The sequence below is a fragment of the Rhinoraja longicauda genome, chromosome 15, assembly GCF_053455715.1.
Source record: "Rhinoraja longicauda isolate Sanriku21f chromosome 15, sRhiLon1.1, whole genome shotgun sequence".
In the NCBI taxonomy this organism is placed as follows: domain Eukaryota; kingdom Metazoa; phylum Chordata; class Chondrichthyes; order Rajiformes; family Arhynchobatidae; genus Rhinoraja; species Rhinoraja longicauda.
In genome coordinates this window covers 28,581,271-28,601,834 of record NC_135967.1, presented here as the reverse complement: position 1 = coordinate 28,601,834, position 20,564 = coordinate 28,581,271, and the positions used below count along the sequence as shown (strand labels likewise).

The window sequence follows — 20,564 nt, the reverse complement described above, 5'->3', positions numbered from 1 at the left end:
CCGTGTGGGAGCTCTAACACAGAGACCACATGGGAACTGACCCAGAGAACATGTGGGAACTCCTACGCAGAGATCACATGGGAGCTCCCATGCGGAGACCACATGGCAGCTCCGACACAGGGACCATGTGGGACCTCTGACCCAGAGACCACGTGGGAGCACCTATAAGAATAACTAACTAGCTTGCGGAAATGTCCACATGTGGCGGTAGTAATGCAGTGTCACCGAGACTACTGACAAGCGCAACTCAGAAATAAAACAGTGGGCTTAAAGAATTGCTTACTTAAGGGCAAGTTTACGTAAGTTGCCTCTTATGTAAGTCGGAGAGTGGCTGTATAAATGCCTTATTTTAAATATTAGAGACAATAGGTTTATGGTTTCCCTGATATAACCAGCTACACCTTCAATTATGGTAATTGAAGAGTTCCTTGCTAGGCTAACAGCACTCATTGTAATACTGCCTTTCGAATGTGAATCAAAATAAATCGAATCAAAATTGAGAATGCTATTGAGACATTTAGTAACTCAGAGATAAAAAGTTTTCAGAACTATGAATATAAATTCATCAAGCAGCTGTAGCTACCTCTTTGGACCTTTCTGTAGGCTAGTTTAGAGATACAATACGGAAACACATCCTTCGGCCCTCCGAGTCCATTCCGACCATTGATCACCTGTTTACACGAGTTCTACGTTATCCCACTTTCGCATCAACTCCCTACATAGTAGAGGCAATTTGCACAGAGGCTAAGTAACCTACAAACTCACACATTTTTGTGATGTGTGAGGAAACCAGAGCACTGGGAGGAAATGCATGCGGTCACAGAGAGAACGTACAAACTCCACACACAGCACCTGAGATCAAGATCAAACTCACGTCCCTGGCACTTTGAGGCAGCAGCTCTACCAGCCACTTCCACCAATAAAACCACAGATCTCCTGGCAAGAAAAAGCAACAGGAAAGATCAAGGCCCTTCATTAACTTCTCAAAAAATACAATTGTCAATCGGACACAATCTTTCCCTACCGAATATGTGCTGACAATAATAAACCAAGAAATATTATCAATTGTGAAAAGCGACAAATGGAATTTAATCCAGAAGAGTGTGAGTGAATGCATTTGCTTCAGAGCAACACTGCAAGGGAATATACAATAATTGGGAGAATTCTGATAGTATGTATGAACAGAAAGACCTTGGAATATACTGTACATGCACGGATCTAAAGGAAAAAGAACAGGTCAATAGTTTTATTGAATAGGGCATATGAGAAGATAGACACAAAGTGCTGGAGTAACTCAGTTGGTCAGGCAGCATCTCTGGAGAAAAAAGATGGGTGATGTTTTGGGTCGGGATCCTACTTGAGATGCTGCCCATAATTAGAATATGAACATGAGCAGGGAGTTTATGTTAGAATAGTATACATCCTACTTAGATACAACTTGAGTATGGTGTACGTTTCTGATCACTATACTACATGAAAGAAGTGAGGATGCTTGTCAGGATGCAGAGGAGATTTACATAGATGCTGCCAGGACTGCAAAACTGCAACTATATGGATAAGATAAGGTAATTTTCTTTCAGGCAACTGGATGGAATCTTAATTGAGGCACATAAAACTGTTGGGTCTAGGCAAAAGAAAATAGAAAATGTTAGAAATATTAAAAGGTCACGCAGCTTCTGCAAAGAAAGAAAGATAATTTCTGATTCTTCTTCTTCTTGCGTTTGAGGCAGCAGAAGTTACGCAACACCCTCCAGGCGCTGTAGAGCCAGTGCAATGAGCGGTTGTCGAGGGCCGTTGATGACCATTCATTAAAACTTAGAAAGGTGAAAAAACAAGTATGTCTTAAGTTACAAAGATGGGGAAAAAAAATAAAATAAAGGGATGTTAGCAATAGGATAGAGACCTAGTGAGGTTGAATTGTTTCAAATAGTAGCAGTGCTGGGGAGGGTGGAGAAGACATATAAATTGCAGATGATCTGTCTAAAGGAGATTAGAATAAAAGGAGATTAGTGAGGACATGTTGAAAAAAACACTGGAAATATGAAATACAGAACACTGCAGTTGCTGTGCAGTGGCAGAATTTTGAAGTGAAATATACGGATATACGAATATTTGGAAATATACGGATATCCAGTAGATCATGCAACATATGTAGTGAGAGAAGAAATTAGTTAATGTTTTGTGGTTTTAAATAGAAATTAACTATTTACCTGAGCAAAGGAGTAAAAAATTAAGGGCACAGATTTAAAATATTTGGTGGAAGAAATGGATGAACAATGAGAAAAGATTTTGGGCACAGAGGAAGGTGAGGGTCTAGAATTCACTGAAAGGGTATTTGAGACAGAAAACCTGATCACATTTATGATATATATGGATGAAGAGCTGTGACCACCAGGGCGAGAGATTCAGTGTTATAAAGTGGGATTAGACAAAGCGAATTAAATGATAGAATGGGCTCAATCTGTGTCATATTTTTTTCATTGATTTATTAAATATAGTCTCCTTTACAATGCTTCATAGAAAAATGGACAAATATAAACTAGCATAATTCTTTTTTCAAGTTCCTGTTAACGGGTCCATTGAGTATGAAAAGAAGAAAATGGACATGTAATTCCCTGGTTTATTTCTCCCCTTTGTCATACACCAAATACCAGATTACAAATTGGCTAGCCCACCTTCCTGTAAATGAGGATTGAAACTCAACTGCTGCAACAGCAGGACATCCTGATTACTAACCAAGTACACCAGCCATAGAGCATCTGGACATGGTTTCTGTATAGAACATTTAATTTGCTTTAACCCAGTCTTAACCTTTTTGCTATCTTTCCCTTTTCAGCTCTTCCAGTTCAAATGAGAATGGTGCAAACCAAAACACAAAGACATTTTTTCTCTAACACCACAACGTAACACCACATTTGGACAGGTACATGGGCAGGAAAGCTTTGGAGGGATATGGACCAAATGTGGGCAGGTGGGATTAGTGTAGAGGAGCATCTTGGTTGGCATGGGCAAATTGGACCGCATGGCATATTTCTATGCTGTATGACTATGAATCTATGATTCTATGACCACTCCTGCTCGTTTTGCTACTAAAATTCTTGGACCTGCTTTAATTCCACCACCATCAATCCTACTAAAGAGACCCCACCCAGTAGAAATTTCAGGAGAATACAATCAAGAATGGAAAGAGAATCTGAGTTCTTATTCAAAGTTATCAATCTGAAATGTTAATTTTTGTTAATCTCTCCACAAACATTCAAGATGCAGAGTATTTTTACTATTTTCTGTCTTTACTTCAAATTCCCATTATTTGTTTTTCAAAGAATCTCACTCTACCCCTTTTATCCTTATTTTGCAAGCCAAAATGATGCTAAAAATAAATTTGTAAAATATGAAAGATAAGGTCAGTTAAACCACCATAAAGTTGACGGCAACTGAACAGAGGCTGGGTATCAGATTTTAGCACCTTTTTGTTTGCATGCTGAGTGATAGGGTTCACAAGTTTAATTTTCATCTCAACAAACCTGCTGCATTGATTAGATGTGAATATCTGACCTGAAATGTCACAGAGGTAGAATTCCAGTATATCATCCGAGAATTTGTATCTCTGAATCTAACCTTAACTTTAAAAAGTCTAAGAGAAGGATTTCATGTTCCATTTCAATAATTTACCTTTTCACTCAGGTTTGTTGTATATAGCAGGACTCCACTCCCTGGAAGCAAGGGTAACTTGGCCCCCAAGGGTAAACTCAGAAGTTGTCTGGATCCTGTCCCAATGATAGCTTTAGTGCCCATACACTGTAGATCAAAAATAATGGCAGATTTATTCTGGGGGAATATGCATATATAAATGTCACAGGTTTCCTTAATTATGTAAAATAGGCAAAAATGTGTACTTAGTACTAATTCATAAAAGACTCAACATTAGTTGCACACATCCATTTATATTGCGTAAATGTTACATGCACCTAATATTGTGATAGTGTCACCTGTTATCTTGATTTTTGTTAACATTGGATGAAAACATTGTATCAAGCTGAAACATCTTAAAATACTTCACAGGGTGTAAATGTGAGGGCTTGTATTTTCCCTGCTTGGATGAAGATAGCAAGGTACAAAAAGTGGTTAAGTTATTGAATCACCAGTCACAGTTCTGAACTGTTGATCCAGAATCAGCAATTTAAATTCCACCACTACAGATTGCGAATTTAATTTCAAGCAATTAAATAAATCTAGATTTTTTTTTAAACAATTGACTCTCAAAAACAGTAACCATGAAATTATCAGATTGTTACCAAAAACACATCTGGATCAGTAATGCATTTTCTCCAGGGAAGGATGTCCACCATCCTTAAACAGTCTGGTATATATGTTACTCCTGACCCTTACGAATTCTTAATTATCTCATCAACTCTGAGACAATTATGGACAGATAATAAACATTGTTAATGGTCACATCCTGTGAATAATCAAATGAAAGTGAATGGATGAGAATCCGGCACTTTACATGTGAGTATAGATAGCTTGTTATTCCAGATCTATCAATAGCATGAATGACCAATTAATCAACATTTTATTGGCAAGGAAATTATCAGTTCTCCTCACCCCTTATCAATGGCAGAATGGGCTCTCAGGCATATACCTGATCCACTGGAATTAGCAGAAGGAGCCTGAGTTTAGCATCTCATCCAAAATAAAGCACTTCTAACAATGCAAATCACTTTAGTGCAGGTCGTCTAAAGTAATTCTTTTTTAGGAAAGACAACCAAGCGGGAACACCTTCAACACAAATTACTTCTGAGCTGACAAAAGTATTCATGCCAATTTGTTCCTGGTGTCAAATTAGAAATAGTCATCTCATTGCCTTTATTGTTCAAACTGAATGAAAATGGATATAAATATTTTTAGAGTTAGTAAATTTGCGGACTGGTGTTCAAGGTGGTATGGTAAACCAGCATATTAGTGAATGAAGTTTAGCAAAGCTCCAACAGAACATTCTGCTCCCCTATCATTTTGCTGTACATTCTGGAACCATGGCCTTGTAGCTCCAATGCATGGAGGTGGTTATCAATCCAGTGGTCATTAACTACCCTTTCTGTCAATGGTCATTGGCACCTGTACACCCCCTTCCATCTGGTTAAAAACGTCAGTTGCACATTTTTTCAAGGGTAGATTCATGGTAGTCAGCAATATTACGTTGCATTAGGGCCAGTGTTATGTACAAGAAATTGCAGGAGCCCTGGCTGAGATATTTGAATATTTGAGGTGCCGGAAAACTGGAGGATGGTTAATGCTGTCCCTCTATTTAAAAAGGGCTGTGGGAAAAAAATGGACCATAGACCACTAAACCTAACATTTGTGGTAGGAAAGTTACTGGAGAGGATTCCAAGGAAAAGGAGATATACATGCATTTGGAAAGGCAGAGGTTGATTAGAGATAGTCAGCATAGTTTTGTAAGTGGGAGATTATGTTTCATGAATTTGATTTGAGTTTTTTGAAGAATGTAGATTGTCATTTTCTGAGGGTAGGAGAATCAAGAACCAGAGGATATAGTTTTAAAGAGAGGGGTAACATTTAATAGGAACCTGCGGTGCAACTTTTTTTACAGAGTGCGGTTAGAATATGGAATGAGCTGCCTGATGACATAGTTGAGGGGTGGGGAATAACAACAGTTAAAAGACACTTGGATAGGTACATGGATAGAAAAGATTTTGAGGGATACAGCCCAGGCATGGGAAACATGCAACTAGCTTGGATGGTGCATGTTGATTGGCATGAATAAGTTGGGCCAAAGGGCCTGTTTCTGTACTGTATTACTTTAATCGGGACTTTGTTGGAATAACGTAGGAAGCCAAATATAAAAGACATAGGCATAGATGTTGGCCTACTTCATCACTCAACAAGATTTGAAATGATCATCAATTTTAATAACATTTTCCAATGGTATCTCATATCCCTTGATTCATCTAATATTCAGAAACCCATTGGTGCATTCAACAGCTGAACTGTCACAGCACACAGGGTGAAAAATTGCAGAGACACCACCCTCAGTGTGTCGAAATCTCTCCTCGTGTCAGTCCAAAATGCCCTACTCCTTATTTTTGAGGCCGTGTGTGTGTCTTCAGAGAGATCAGAGTAGGATGGGGAGCTTCCATTCTAACTTTAACACTTCACTCACGTCCCTATCGTGGACTTTGCGAAGGGCCGCATTCTTGGCGTACGAGTCCACGTAGGCTCTCATGGTGCTGTCAGGGTGTGTGTGCTCATCAAACTCAGAGTGGCGAATGAAGCCGGGTCCGGGGCTTCCGCCGTCGTCAGGGCCGTTTGTTGCCGCTTGCGTCGGTTGCTAGGTGACCATTTGCCCGTCGCCTGGCAGCGGCGTTCTGGAGCGCGAGGCCCAGCCCGTCACTGGCTGATGGAACAACGGGCACCATGGCAACCGGCGCCACAAATGCCGCGAGATCTGGCCCACGGCAAACGCGCGGGAAATGTCACACCTGCTGAAGGTGAAGGTTAACTCTCAGTCTCAGTTCGAAACGTCACCCATTCCTTCTCTCCGGAGATGCTGTCTGACCCGCTCAGTTACTCCAACATTGTGTGCTTATCTTCAGTTTAAACCAACATCTGCAGTTCCTGCCCACAAACTTCAAGTAACCCTTGCTTTCCCTCTCTCTCTCCCCTCCCCCACCACCCGAGCTCTCCCACTAGTTCCATTGTCCTCCTGGTTAATGTTACTGATTGTGTCCCTCCTTGTCACCTTCTCCTCAGCCAACAATGATCCTTTATATATTTTCCCTGATCAACGTCTGCTTTGATCTGTCGTTTTCACACATTACCCTTCTATATCTCCCTCTCCCCTGACTCTCAGTCTGAAGAGGATCTCGATCTGAAATGTCACCCATTTCTTTACTCCGGCATGCCTGCCCGCAGTATGTTGTGTCTATCTTCGAAGGTCGAGACCGTTCCCTTGATTATCGTTACTTTCGTATATATCTTTCATTCATTTGTTCTATATCTCTCTGTATTACCGTCTATATCTCTCGTTTCCCTCTCCCCTGGTTTTCAGTCTGAAGAAAGGTCTCGACCCGAAATGTCAACAATTCCTTCTCTCCAGAGATGCTGCCTGTCCCGTTGAGTTACTCCAGCGTTTTGTGTCGATATAAGGTAAAGACGCTGTTAGTTCGTACATGTGGACCGGAGCCACAGATCAGAAGCAACCGAGCTCTCATCCCGTCACTGTTGATCCAGTACAAGGTTCCTCCACCCAGAACATTTTGAATGCTGGAGTTGGGACTAAAATAATGTAAGTTGTCGCTCAAATGAATCAGACGTCTGCCAGACAACCTTTTAACATTACTCTTTTAAATGCTAATTGATTTCTGCATTTTTAGAACTTTATATGCGGTATCAATAAATGTTTTAGGGAAAGGCAAAATGATTGCACGAAAATATGTTTGATTAATTTGGCTTATCTATTCTTAATACCAAAAAGTGTACTGAAACCACTGTTTGCACTTGGGCGAATGTTATTTTTCACTGAAGTTATTGAGAGACAGTAAAATCATGTAAAATAACTTTTTTTACATCCCATTGCACTTATGTGCAAGTCTATGTCTTCTGATTATAGCCAAAAGAAATGTGGCCGCTGTTCCAAATTAAATAAGTTCTTCCCCTCCAGTCTTCCTTAGTGCGAAAATTATCCAAATATACTACCAATCTTCCTAATCTTCTAACAATTCCATTAGTGCGATGACACCCTTCCTGTAATATATTGCAGTGAATATAACTACATGATATTGCTCAGAGATAATAAATGTTTTGAAGATTAGAGATCCGATCTCCATGCTTTTAAATTCTACATTGTGGCCAATAAAACAAAGTGTCATACCTCTAATCTTAACAACCTCATCCAACTTCCAAACAAAATTTATCTTGAAAATTCTGAAGTGTTACTCTTGAGGAGATGTCAAAGGTAAGAAGTGTTGTAGGTAGATGAACTTATAATTAGTTTTATAGATAGCTGTGCTTAAATACGTAAATATTTATTCCACTGTTTACATTTATGTAAGTATTTGACAGATTATACATGTGCATTTCTTTTTCAAAGAATTAGTGTTGCATAAACAGCGCAAGGTAGGATGCACTGCATTATGTGGGTGCTTTGCTGTATCTGGCACAGTTGGTAAGTTGAGTTTACTACCTTCTCTGAAGGATGTTTTGTCTGTATTTCTGTTGCATAAAAAAACCTGCATGCATTACATTCTCCATTAGCATTTCCTTATTAATAACGTTGATACAGATCTTATTAGACTCAAGTCAAGTCAAGCCAAGTCTACTTTATTTGTCACATACACAAACAAGATGTGCAGTGAAATGAAAGTGGCAATGCCTACAGATTGGGCTAAAACTACAAACAGAATAGAATATTTTTTTTAAAGGACACAACACAAAAAAAAAAATAATACAGTAAATTAGTCCCTGGTGATATAAGAGTTAATAGTCCTGATGGCCTGTGGGAAGAAACTCCGTCTCATCCTCTCTGTTTTCACAGCGTGACAGCGGAGGCATTTGCCTGACCGTAGCAGCTGGAACAGTCCGTTGCTGGGGAGGTAGGGGTCCCCCATAATGTTGCTGGCTCTGGACCTCCTGATGTATAGGTCCTGCAGGGGGGCGAGTGTAGTTCCCATAGTGCGTTCAGCCGAACACGCTACTCTCCGCAGAGCTGTTCCCAAACCAGATTGAGATGTTGCCGGACAAGATGCTCTCTACAGCCCCAGAGTAGAAGCACTGAAGGATCCTCAGAGAGACTCTGAATTAACTCAGCTGTCTGAGGTGGTAAAGGCGCTGACTTGCCTTACTCACCAGTGCGGCAATGTGTGTTGTCCATGTCAGATCCTCTGTGATGTGGACTCCCAGATATTTAAAGCTGCTCACCCTATCCACAGCAATCCCATTTATCTCCAGTTCTCGGATGTTGAGCCCTTCTAAAGTCCACAATCAGCTCCTTAGTTTTTGTGACATTTCAAGAGGAGGCTGCTGTCCTGACACCAGAGTGCCAGATCAGCCACCTCCTCCCTGTAGGCCTTCTCATCGTTATCGAAGATCAGGCCCACCACCACAATGTCATCAGCAAACTTGATGATGGAGTTGGAGCTGAACCTGGCCACACAATCATGTGTGTATAGGGAAGTACAGTAGGGGGCTAAGGACGCAACCCTGGTGGGATCCCGTGTTCAGCTAGCAAGGAACTCCTAGGCATTGAACTGCTTGCGATTAAGTCCTGAATTTACACAGCACTGAGCAACTTATGTCAGTACTGGATAGTGCCTTTCGTTGATTTTAGCTAGCGTAGATTTATTTTGATTTACCACCTAAAATAATTTCGAAAATCGTGTTTTATTCTTTAATAAAAGGGATTCTACATTGTTTTTTTATATCACATGTAAGTTCTAAGTTATAAGTGTGCGCTTTAAATTACCCAGCCATTACTTAGCTTTGCAATGAAATAGATACCACGTGTCCTGTGATTCCAGAAGTACAGCTCCAAGTGACTTGAAATAACCCTGTAAGTGGCTAATATCACAGAGTGAGTGAGGCCGCACCCAGGAAACATCTACCACTGTGAAAAATGCTCTCAGGTCTGTCAGTGCCGAATCCCTTCTGCGCTGGTTTGGTGTTTACCGAAGGCTGCTGCAGTTTGGCTGTTTACTGCTTATTTCCTCCAAAGTGAGTTAATGGTGCTGTAGTTAACAGCAGCCGGTAAAGAAAATGTCCTCAACTCCACCAGTGGTTTACAATTACCTAAAACTACCCGCAACTCATGCGGATGTTAAAAGTAAAAAATGGAGCTTCGCTGCGTTCGTGCTGGGATTTGCAGTTTTGGCAGAAATGTGTGCAACAGTCTACTATTTCTGTTACCTCACCGACCAGATTGACAGGGTAAGCTCAAGACTCAATGAGCAGGGGTCGCGTTACGAGTAAGGTGTACGAAATACACTGAGATTTGTATAACCGCCTAACCGGTTGTGGATGAGAAACCATTGCACTTTCATAAATTATGAGAAACTATTGCATTTTAAAGTAAGAATGTTTTGTAAATTTAATTCATTCAGGGTTGGCACTTCAAAAAAATTAAAATTAGTATTTCTGAAACTCAAAAAACATGGAAATTGATTCGGCAAGTCTGCAGGAAATGCTTTTGCCTGGGAACCACTCGCCGACATAAGTACGAACATTGAAAGTTTTTTAAGTTTTTCTAATTGCGGAGTTTACATAAGGCAAGAATCATTGAGAAATTAAATGTTAAACTTTTTTTTTGGTAAATATAAATAAGTTGTTTTTAAAATAACTCTCCAGAAACAAAAGGTCAGGAAAGGGTGGGATTCGGGGAATTCTAATTCCTGAATTTGTTCCACCCATCGTAGTCATTTTGTATCGACAAAATCCCGCGTCTCCGTAGTTTTCCCACACACTGAAACACAATTTACAGTTGTGGTAGTGAGACCAAGGAGAAAAGACACTCGGTGTTGGAATAACGGCTGGTCAAGCAACATCTCTGGAGAACATGGATAGATGACGTTTCGTGTCGAGACCCTTCTTCAGCGACCCGAGTGGGAGACGCTACATTGTCCCAGTACTAAAATTCACATGCACAGTCCAATCGCCGCCCTCTTGATTTACACTTGATTCAAACATGGAATCATAGTTCAAGGCAGTGAAATTAAATTGATGTCTCATTTTATTGAAATTCAAGCTGTGGGGGAAATTAACATGTCAGCATTATTGCAAACTCCGGACATTCTGATTGGTACAATTATGCTGCATCTTTCAATCAAAACAAAAGTTTGCACAGCCATATATGCACGTCCTGCCTGGATTTTCCTAGCAGCTTGCTACAGGAGAGAGAACACTCCAGATGAGGACAACTGCCCTCATTCCCACCGTGCCCTGTTGAAGGAAATCCCCATCCTTCAGCAGCCACGGCGCCATCAAGCTGACTGAGATTGCATTAAATAAATATCTCAAGAACAGGAAACAAAGACGAAATCTTCAATTTTCTTTAAACATTTGCAAAAGTTAGCAAAGTAGAGGTCGGAACAAAACCTGCTTAATGTTCATCGATTTTATTTTATGTTCATATAATGCTCACACTTTGGGGCAGGGTAATTATGACCTCATAACAAGCTAGTAAGTCACATGCCCTCTCCAAAGTCTCCATATCATTCCAGTAATGGGGTATCCTGAATTTAGGGTGGCACAATGGCATAGCTGGCAGAGCTGCCAGCTCTGTGCCAGATATCCCAGTTTGATCCTGACCTCTGGTCCTGTCTGTGTGGAGTCTTCACGTTCTCGTTGTGAACACGTGGGTACTCTAGTACTTTGTTATGCTACAACATTCCAAGGACTTGTTTGTTTGTAGATTTATTGACATCTGTAAAATTGTCCTTGATATACAGGGCGTGGATGACAAAGTGGGTAATATAGCACCAGGGTGAATAGGTGATCGATGACGGGCATGGACTTGATAGATTAACGAGCTTGTTTCCATCTGTATCTCTAAACTAAATTAAACTAAACTGCAAGCAATACTACGAATGAGGCTGCAATGTGACTTCCTGCTTTTTGTACTGAATGTCCTGATTGATAAAACCAAGTATACCATACACTTTCTTCACCACTGTATGTACCTGTGTTGCCACTTTCAGGAAGCTATGGACTTGGACCCCAAGATCCCTTGGTATATCACTCCTGTTATGGTTCTTACCATTACCTGTATACTTTACCCGTATTCAACTGCTATCTTCCGGTAAACTCCATTTGCCATTTCTCTGCCAATATCTTTAACTGATTAATATCCCACTGTATCCTTTGACAGCCTTTCTCACTGTCTGCAACTTTACCAATTTTGGTGTCATGTGCAAACTTACTAATCAATCCATCTACATTTGCCTCCAAGTAATTTATATAAAATCACAAACAATAGAGGTCCCGTCATATGTCGTTGTAAATGCCACTGGTCACAGACCTCCAGCCTAAAGAACACCCTTCAACCACCACCCACTGTCTATTATGAGTAAGTCATTTCTGAATCCAAACTATAAAAGTCACTGTGGATTCCATGCAACTTAATCTGGATCAGCCTGCCATGAGAAATTATATCAATTGCCTTATTAAAATCCATGTTAACAACATACACTGACCTACCCTCATCAATCACTTACATCAAAAAACTCTTATCAAGTTAGTAAGACATGACCTGCCAAGGACTAAGCCATAATAACTGTCCCTAATTATTCAATTCTCTACCAAAGAGAAAATGGCTTGCTATTTGTTAGAGGATCAAATTCCACATAGCCTTCTGCTAGGGAGTCAGTTGGACCCTCCAATATCTTTCCACCCATGTGGAAATGTTCTCATTTCCCCTTGCTGTGATTTCTCAGCTGTGATATCATCCATGCACCTGTGAACTGGCTGGATCCTCGGGGAATTTTCCAGCACCTTCCCAGATGTAGGAATTGTCAGGTTGACCTCCTTCTGCGATAGTTGATTCCCTGGACTTGTCAGCCTTCTTCAAATAATGTTCCTTTCTCATGACTGTGCCTGCTTTTCAAATGTGCTGTATCTCCAAGCCACGTGTACATACATAATGTCCTTAGCATGAGTCTTCAAGCACATCTGTGTGTGACTCCTGTCTCCTGCTCATTCTAGGATGCTTGCAGAGTTCCTCGGAGAATGTTAAACTAACTGGATGTTCCACGAGTGCGGAATTGTTTTTCCAAACAAAATGCTCCAGTAAAATCTTTGTATTCCTGCTAGTCTTTGCCCAAGGCACAATAAGATACTTAGCATTCATCCCCACTGCAATCCTAACCCTTTCTCACTTCTTACATGCCTTCTTCCCTCTTCAGGGGATCACAGTGAAATGGTTAATTCTACTGCACATGGAGTCACAGAACAATACAGAATCTTCAGCCCAACTTGTCCATGCTGATCATGGTGCCTTTCTGACTTAGAATAATTTGCCTGCATTTGGCCCATATCCCACTAAACCTTTCCTATCCACAATTTTGTCCAAATGTCTTTTAAGCATTGTAATTGTATATGTCTCTACAACTTCCTCTGACAGCTCATTGCATATACTCAAAACCTCCTGTGTGAAAAACTTGCCACTCAGATTTCCTTTAAATCTTGTCCCCTCATATTAAACCAATGCCCTCTAATGGTAGACTCTACCCTTGGAAAAGATTATGATCATCTACCATATCTATCTTACAGGTCCTCATCATTTGCCTCAACACCCATGCCTCCTCATGGTTATTGTCTATACACTATCACGACCATCTCCTGAATAGTCGGATTAGCATAAAATATGGCTGTTCTCAACCACCTCCTAAGATTATCCCCACTCAGCTAATCCCGCTGACATGGCCCATACACTCCACAGCCTAAACAAATAAGTTTTTGAATGGTCTTCTGCTCCCTGACAGCATCTGACTTCTGCCACAAGCCATAATGAACTGTAGATGTTCCTGTACCTGAAGGTTTCATCACTGCCAAGCACCAGAAAAAATCATTTGATTGGCAGGAAGAAATGAGGAATAAAAATAAAACTGCACAAATAACACGAATGCTCCCACCTTTTCCCAAAACAGGTGCGGCAGAAATTGAATTATCCAGGACAGTGCCTCCAATATATGAACTCCTACATTGGCAACACAGGGGAGAGAGCGATGACCAATGTGGATCCTTTGTGCGATAGCTGGCTTGAGAATATTCGAGTTCTAATAAATCAGGTAAACTATGTTAATTTTCATCCTTGTATTTAGAGCACTCTATGACTGAATAATTTCAGAAAAATATATCCCTTTGTTGGAATTTGCATATAATACCTATTGTTCTTAATAATGATTAAAGAGACTGAAAAAAAACTGTAGGTCACATGTATATACAGAGGATCTTTAATGTAAATGGGGCAGCACGGTGGAGCAGCAGTAGAATTGCCTTACAGCTCTTGCAGTGCCAGAGACACGGGTTCGATCCCGACTACGAGTGCTGTCTGTCCGGAGTTTGTATGTTCTCCCCGTGACCATGTGGGTTTTCTCCAAGATCTTCGATTTCCTCCCATACGCCAAAGAGGTACAAGTTTGTAGGTTAATTGGCTTGGGTTTGTATACTTGGTATAACTATAAATTGTCCCTCGTGTGTGTGGGGATCGCTGTGCGGGGATCGCTGGTCGGCTTGAACTCGGTGGGCCAAAGGGCCTGCTTCGCGCTGTATCTCTAAACTAAATCTAAACTAAGAACTAAATAAACATCCCCAAGCAATTAACAAATAGGTGCAAATGTAAGGTTGTTTATTCTAGAGAGAACTGTTGGTCAAGTGAGTTTAATGAGCTGTGGAGAGTTTGTGGTAGGGAGAAAGGGAGAGAGAGCACTTGAGATCCAGAATGAAAGTTCAGATGGTCAGATAAAAGTAGAAGAAGGTTTTGCCATCATTTCAAGGAAAATGAGCTATTATAGGCTGGATTGAAAGCATGAGAAAGATTTAATAAATAAATTTGCTGTGAGGATGGGTAGTAATATGATCTTTAAAGGGTAAACCTGGGCAAATCACTGAGGACAGACTTTTAGGTGTACCTCCTAACATGTACTGTTTATTGAAAACTGTCCAAGTAATACATTGGTATGAGATCAGTATGAAAGCCATTTCAGCTCACATAATTCACCCATCCTGATTAATGTTAAATCTTCCCATTGTCGTATCCAAAACAAGAGTATATTTCTTATGGTGAATCGGTTTGTCTGCGGAAAGTCCAGTTTGTATAACCCTGAATTCCATATAAATTACAATTATATTTTCAGAGTAACCCAATATACTGAACAAGGGACAAACTAATTTGTCACTCAATGTAATGACACTTATTGGCCTTTTCTGTTGAATCCCTTTAGTTCAAACACACTGGTAAATTATTAAGTAAAAAATAAAAGATATCACAAAATGCTGGAGTAACTCAGCGGGTCAGGCAGCATCTCAGGAGAGAAGGAATGGGTGACGTTTCGGTTCGAGACCCTTCTTCAGACTGATGTCAGGGGAGGGGGCGGGACAAAGATAGGATGTAGTTGGGGACAGGAAGATGGTGGGAGAACTGGGAAGGGGGAGGGGAAATAGAGGGACAGAGGAACTATCTGAAGTTAGAGAAATCAATGTTCAAGAAGATGGAGGCGCAGGTAAGTCCCAAGAAATAGTACATTGATTTCTCTAACTTCAGATAGTTCCTCTGTCCCTCTCTTTCCCCTCCCCCTTCCCAGTTCTCCCACTGTCTTCCTGTCTCCAACTACATCCTATCTCTGTCCCGCTTCCACCCCTGACATCAGTCTGATGAAGGGTCTTGACCCGAAATGTCACCCATTCCTTCTCTCCTGAGATGCTGCCTGACGTAAGTTACTCCAGCATTTTGTGATACCTTCGATTTGTACCAGCATCTGCAGTTATTTTCCTACACGTAAAAAATAAATAACTTACCTTTTATTTTCAACAGCTTAGAATTGAAATGGTTTAATGTTTATTTCATTGCTTTTCAGCGTCTGAAATCTGATGTGAAGAATTTGATATACAAGGAATTGGAAGGTGAGATTTGCTGAATTTTCAGGCAACATTATTCAATTTAATTTTGGAGATGTCTTGGGGGCTGATATGAAATCTGTTTGATTTGGAAAATACACCAGTGAATTAGTCTGCAAATGTCTTGGCTTTACATTTGGTCTTGGTTTTCCTGTCAGTGTAAACAAACCACAAACATTTGTAGAATAGCCAGTCTTGCTCAGTTCCCACTTCCCAACTCTATATTAAAAGTGCTGAACCCAGAGAATCCCAGCACAAAGCCAAGATCAGAAATTTCCAATACACTAAACAGAGAATAAACAATTAGCTGATCCACCTAGTAAAATAATAATAGAGCCACACAATAAGGAAACAAGCTCCATGCTCCAAACCTGTCCATGCTGACCAAGATACCCCATTTAAGCTAGTCCCATTTGCCCATGTTAGGCCCATAAACCCCAAACCCTTTCCCATCATGTGCTCTTCCAACTGCCTTTTAAATGTTGTTATTGTACCTGCCTCAAATAATTCCTCTGGCAGCTCATTCCATATACTCACCACCTTTTGTATGCAAACGTTGTCTCAGGTTCCGATTAAATCTTTGCCCTCTCACCTTAAACCTATGCCTTCTAGTTCTTGATTTCCCTACCCTGCTAAAAAGGCTGTGTGCATTCACCCTATCTATGCCCCTCAATATTTTACATACTATGTAAGATCACTCCTCAATCTCCTGCACTTCAAGGAATAATTTCCTAGCCTGCCCAACCTCTCCCTATAGTTCAGGCCCTTGAGTCCTGGCAACATCCTCGTAAATCTTCTCTGTACTCTTTCCACCTTATGTGGAAAGGGGAATCACAGTTGAGGATACTGAGTTGAAAATAAATGAGAAGAGTCACTGTATTGTAGATTCAGTCATTTTTTGTAAAGATAAATGAAAGAACACAATTTTTATTTCAGCACAAAATGCAACATTCATGAGTCCTGGCAAGCCAGCTATCCATTTAATTGCACAGCACAGGAACAAGCCTCCCGGTTATGGTAAGGAATGCTTTCCATTTTTAACAAATGTGCTCTTTTTTATTTGAGGTTGGAATATATTTTTCGTCTTTCCATTCATTCCAATCTACACTTGAATGATGAATAAAATGTCATTTAGATTTCATTTCCTACAGATACTGATCTGAGCAAACCAGATATTACATTGAGTTTCTCAAATTTTCAAGCCAATATTTCATGTCAATATTTCGGTTATAAGGTGCAGGAATGTTAAATTTAATAAAATGGAATTTCAAAGTTCTTCGGTATTTAGGCATTGAGCTAATAAGGATAGGGTTGATAGTGTGCAGTACAATATGTGTCATTTCACTTCGAATATGCTGTTTGAATAAAATGAAGTAATTACAAAAATATAATATGAAATAAATATTTTTGTCTGGGGGCAACGAGTTGTTTGTTGCATTATTTTCAGTGAGCCAACGTTACAAAACTTTCCTAGGTTTGGTAAATCATTGGGATTACATTGATAATTTCACAAACAAACAGCACAAGAACATCTGCAGTGAGAAAGGTTTGCCTAATAAATTGGATTTCACTCCATTTTGCTGAGCTGAACATGTGGTGCTTGTGGCATCTATGTTCAATTGATCTGCCCAGTGAAATATATCTCCCCAGTGGATTACACCAAGAAGCCCCATACAAATACAGATTTATGTCTTGTGGCCATGTTGATATACAGATTTGATCTTGAATTCAATACATGATTAGTTTAGCTTTACAGCTCTGTAGAGAATTTTCCAGATAGCCAGAAGCAGCAAGAACAAAGCAACCCCTCCATACATTCTAACAAATTTGGCCAAAGCCCTGTTAACTTCCCATAGCATTTTTTTACTAAGGGTCTAGGAATTAGGCACATGTTATAAAAAGTTATTCATTTGTCATGCTTTTCTAGTTCACTGCATTTCTGTAACAATTAAAAATAGAAATGGACTTCCTGGAATGCAAAATATTGACGACAATTCCTCTTAATCAGTCCCCACATTCCACAGTGCTTCGAATGCAAGAAAGAAAATGAAATCGAAACAGGGTGGAAATGATGGGTAGAGACTGGCACAGACATGTTGAATTTCTTGGTACATTTCAGTATTTGAACCTCGATATATTTCTATTAGAGATTATATTTTAAAAAGAACACACCCATAGATTTGGGACGAATAAATATCGGCACAGAATTTTCTGTCACTGCTGCCACTTTTAAAAGGCAAAACTAGTAGCAACCTCGGATGCCCATATTCAGGTGCCGAAATCCAGGGTTGTTAACAGTGAATCACATTTTCTTTAGTCATAATATTGCTGTACTTACGGCTAAAATCTACACAAAATCACCAATTTGGGCGTCATGCTAAAGTCTGATGGAAAAGCTATGGCTATCGTGAAAACGTAGGTTGAGATTTAACATCCAAATGTTTGTGCATTTCCAATGGCTATTTTCACTTGTGATGTGGTGTTACTTGAATATCTTTATTCATGGAAGTAAAATCTATGGCACAGCTTTTGTTAAATTCTATTTAAATTAACAGAATGTCAGTTTTGTTTATGTTTGAATTTCTGCTGCATTACCTTTTGCCTTGAAATGTATGTTTTATGTAGTCTTATTCCCTGAGAAATTATTGTTGCAATCTTTTCCCTTTCTTTTTGTCTCTCCACTCTTTCTCTATCTTTACAGTGATTAAAATGTGATTTTTTATTTCTTGTTTTAAACTTATTGGATTACATTTTGTGAGAATCCTGCAGTTTGATCTATATGAGCAACATTTTCTTACCCTGAAAAGATTCCTGTACACCCTGCCATTTATATACATTGACAGATAGCTGGAAGTCCCCTCTGACACACCTATAAAGATCTGTTGGCAAGTGTCCAAGAGTGAATAGTAGACTAATTTCCATCATGTATCAGAGCAAAATCCAGCCATAAACAATATGGTACAAACAGTCTCGTCCTTTCAAGAATGTTTCTTCTTACTCGGCATGAGAAATATCTTAATTTTAACTCTGTGTACCTTTTTTTTTTTGACAGCCTCACATTATCTTACTCATACAGATGATGGTCATGATATACTCTATTGGAAAGATATGAAAGGATTTACAGTTCACCAGGGTGCCATGAAGTACCACGAGATAGGAATCACCATTCCCAAGGATGGCATCTACTACATATACTCCCAGGTTTATTTCCAGCATGTACGCAAACTGGACATACAAGATCAACATTACAAATTCTTTCTACAATACCTTTATAAGATGTCCATGTATTATAATGAACCTATTCTTTTAACTAAGGCTATTTTCACCAAATGTTGGTCAAAAGAGGCCAGGTTTGATATGTACACAAGTTTTCAAGGAGCCCTCTTTGAACTGCAACAAGGAGACAAACTATTCATCAAAGTAACAAATGCAAATACTATGGATATCAATGAGGAGTCAACATATTTTGGTGGTTTTATGGTTTTTTAAAATGTAATTATTAAAACCTGTAATGGCGTCCACCTATTTTGAATATCATGCAGTTGTATTAATTTGGATTACAACAAATCTTTTGGTTTTAGGTTTTAACCCCAAGAAATTATTTCAGCCTCATGAAAAGAAAAAGACTATATTTTGCAATATTACTATTCACAGCAAAAACTTCAATGCTAATGTGAAGAATAAACTTATCATTTGACTAAAAAATGGCACACGGAAGTGTTACGCACAGAATGCATGTCACTCATCTATGTCTGACGTGAATAAATGGGCTGTCAAGTTTAGCTCTTTATTATTATTGTCACGTGTACCAATATATTGAAAAGTTTGTTCTGCGTGCTATCCAGTCAAATCGTGCTACACATGAGTACAATCACACAAGTTAAAAAGTGAAACGATTGTAAGTAGTTGTTCCTAGACTGTGGAACAGCATCCCTCTCCCCATCAGAACTGCCCCCTCCATCGACTCCTTTAAGTCCAGGCTATTTCTACTCCTAGCGTTTGAGGCCCTCTGAGAGGGCGCTATGAACTGTTTATGTATGTGCTGTTATGTTTGTGTGCCATTGTATGTTTGTTCTTAGTACCTGAACTGATGTATAGCACTTTGGTCATCGTGGGTTGTTTTTAAATGTGCTATATAAATAAAATTGACTTGACTTCTCCTGGGACAGCACACACACAAGTTGCCACATTCCAGTGCCTATTTGCGACTTTCAAGTCTAAGTCTTTGAAATGTCTAATTTTATATTTAGGAGATATGCAACATATTTTTTCTTACATTAAAGCCCGATGATCTGTCAGGAATAGGAGTAGAATTAGGCCACCTGGCCCATCAAGTCTACTCCACCAATCAATCATGGCTGATCTATCTTTCCCTCATGACCCCATTCTCCTGGCTTCTCCCCATAACCTCTGTACTAATCAAGAATCTATCTATCTCTGCATTAAAAATATCCACTGACTTGGCCTCCACAGCCTTCTGTGGCAAAGCATTCCACAGATTCATCACCCTCTGACTAAAGAAATTTCTCCTCATCTCCTTCCTAAAAGAACGTCCTTTAATTCTGAGGCTATGAGCCCTAAAATTACTCACAATATTCCAAATGCGGCCATACCAGCACCTTATAGAGCCTCAACATTACATCCCTGTTTTTGTATACAAGCCCTCTTGAAATAAATGCTGGCAAGGAGTTTGCTTTCCTTATTACCAATTCGACTTGCAGATTAACTTTTTGGGAATCCTGCACCAAGCACTCCCAAGTCCCTTTGCACCTCCAATTTCTGGATTCTCACCCCATTTAGAAAATAGTCTACGCCTTTATTCCGAATACCAAAATGCATGATTCCACATTTTGCTACATTATATTCCATCTGCCACTTCTCTGCCCACTCTCCCAACCTGTCCAAGTCCTTCTGCAGAGTCCCTGCTTTCTCTACACTACCTG

The 20,564-nt window shown here is 39.8% G+C and overlaps 1 protein-coding gene across 1 annotated transcript; it reads left to right on the top strand.

The window, feature by feature from the left end:
- The first annotated feature begins 9,658 nt into the window (after nucleotides 1–9,658).
- On the top strand, nucleotides 9,659–19,383 carry LOC144600384 (tumor necrosis factor ligand superfamily member 10-like). Its single transcript, XM_078411965.1, has 5 exons — nucleotides 9,659–9,939; nucleotides 13,653–13,793; nucleotides 15,582–15,627; nucleotides 16,558–16,638; nucleotides 18,674–19,383. The coding sequence occupies exons 1-5, from the start codon at nucleotides 9,769–9,771 to the stop codon at nucleotides 19,108–19,110; spliced, it is 876 nt and encodes a 291-aa protein (XP_078268091.1). The 5' UTR covers nucleotides 9,659–9,768; the 3' UTR covers nucleotides 19,111–19,383.
- The last annotated feature ends 1,181 nt before the right edge of the window (nucleotides 19,384–20,564 follow it).

Bases quoted from the DNA above. Each gene is read 5' to 3' on its own strand.
- LOC144600384 (XM_078411965.1), top strand. From the start codon at position 9,769: ATGTCCTCAACTCCACCAGTGGTTTACAATTACCTAAAACTACCCGCA. The intron at 9,940-13,652 runs GTAAGCTCAAGA...TTCCCAAAACAG, and splicing joins TCACCGACCAGATTGACAGG to GTGCGGCAGAAATTGAATTA. The intron at 13,794-15,581 runs GTAAACTATGTT...ATTGCTTTTCAG, and splicing joins TTCGAGTTCTAATAAATCAG to CGTCTGAAATCTGATGTGAA.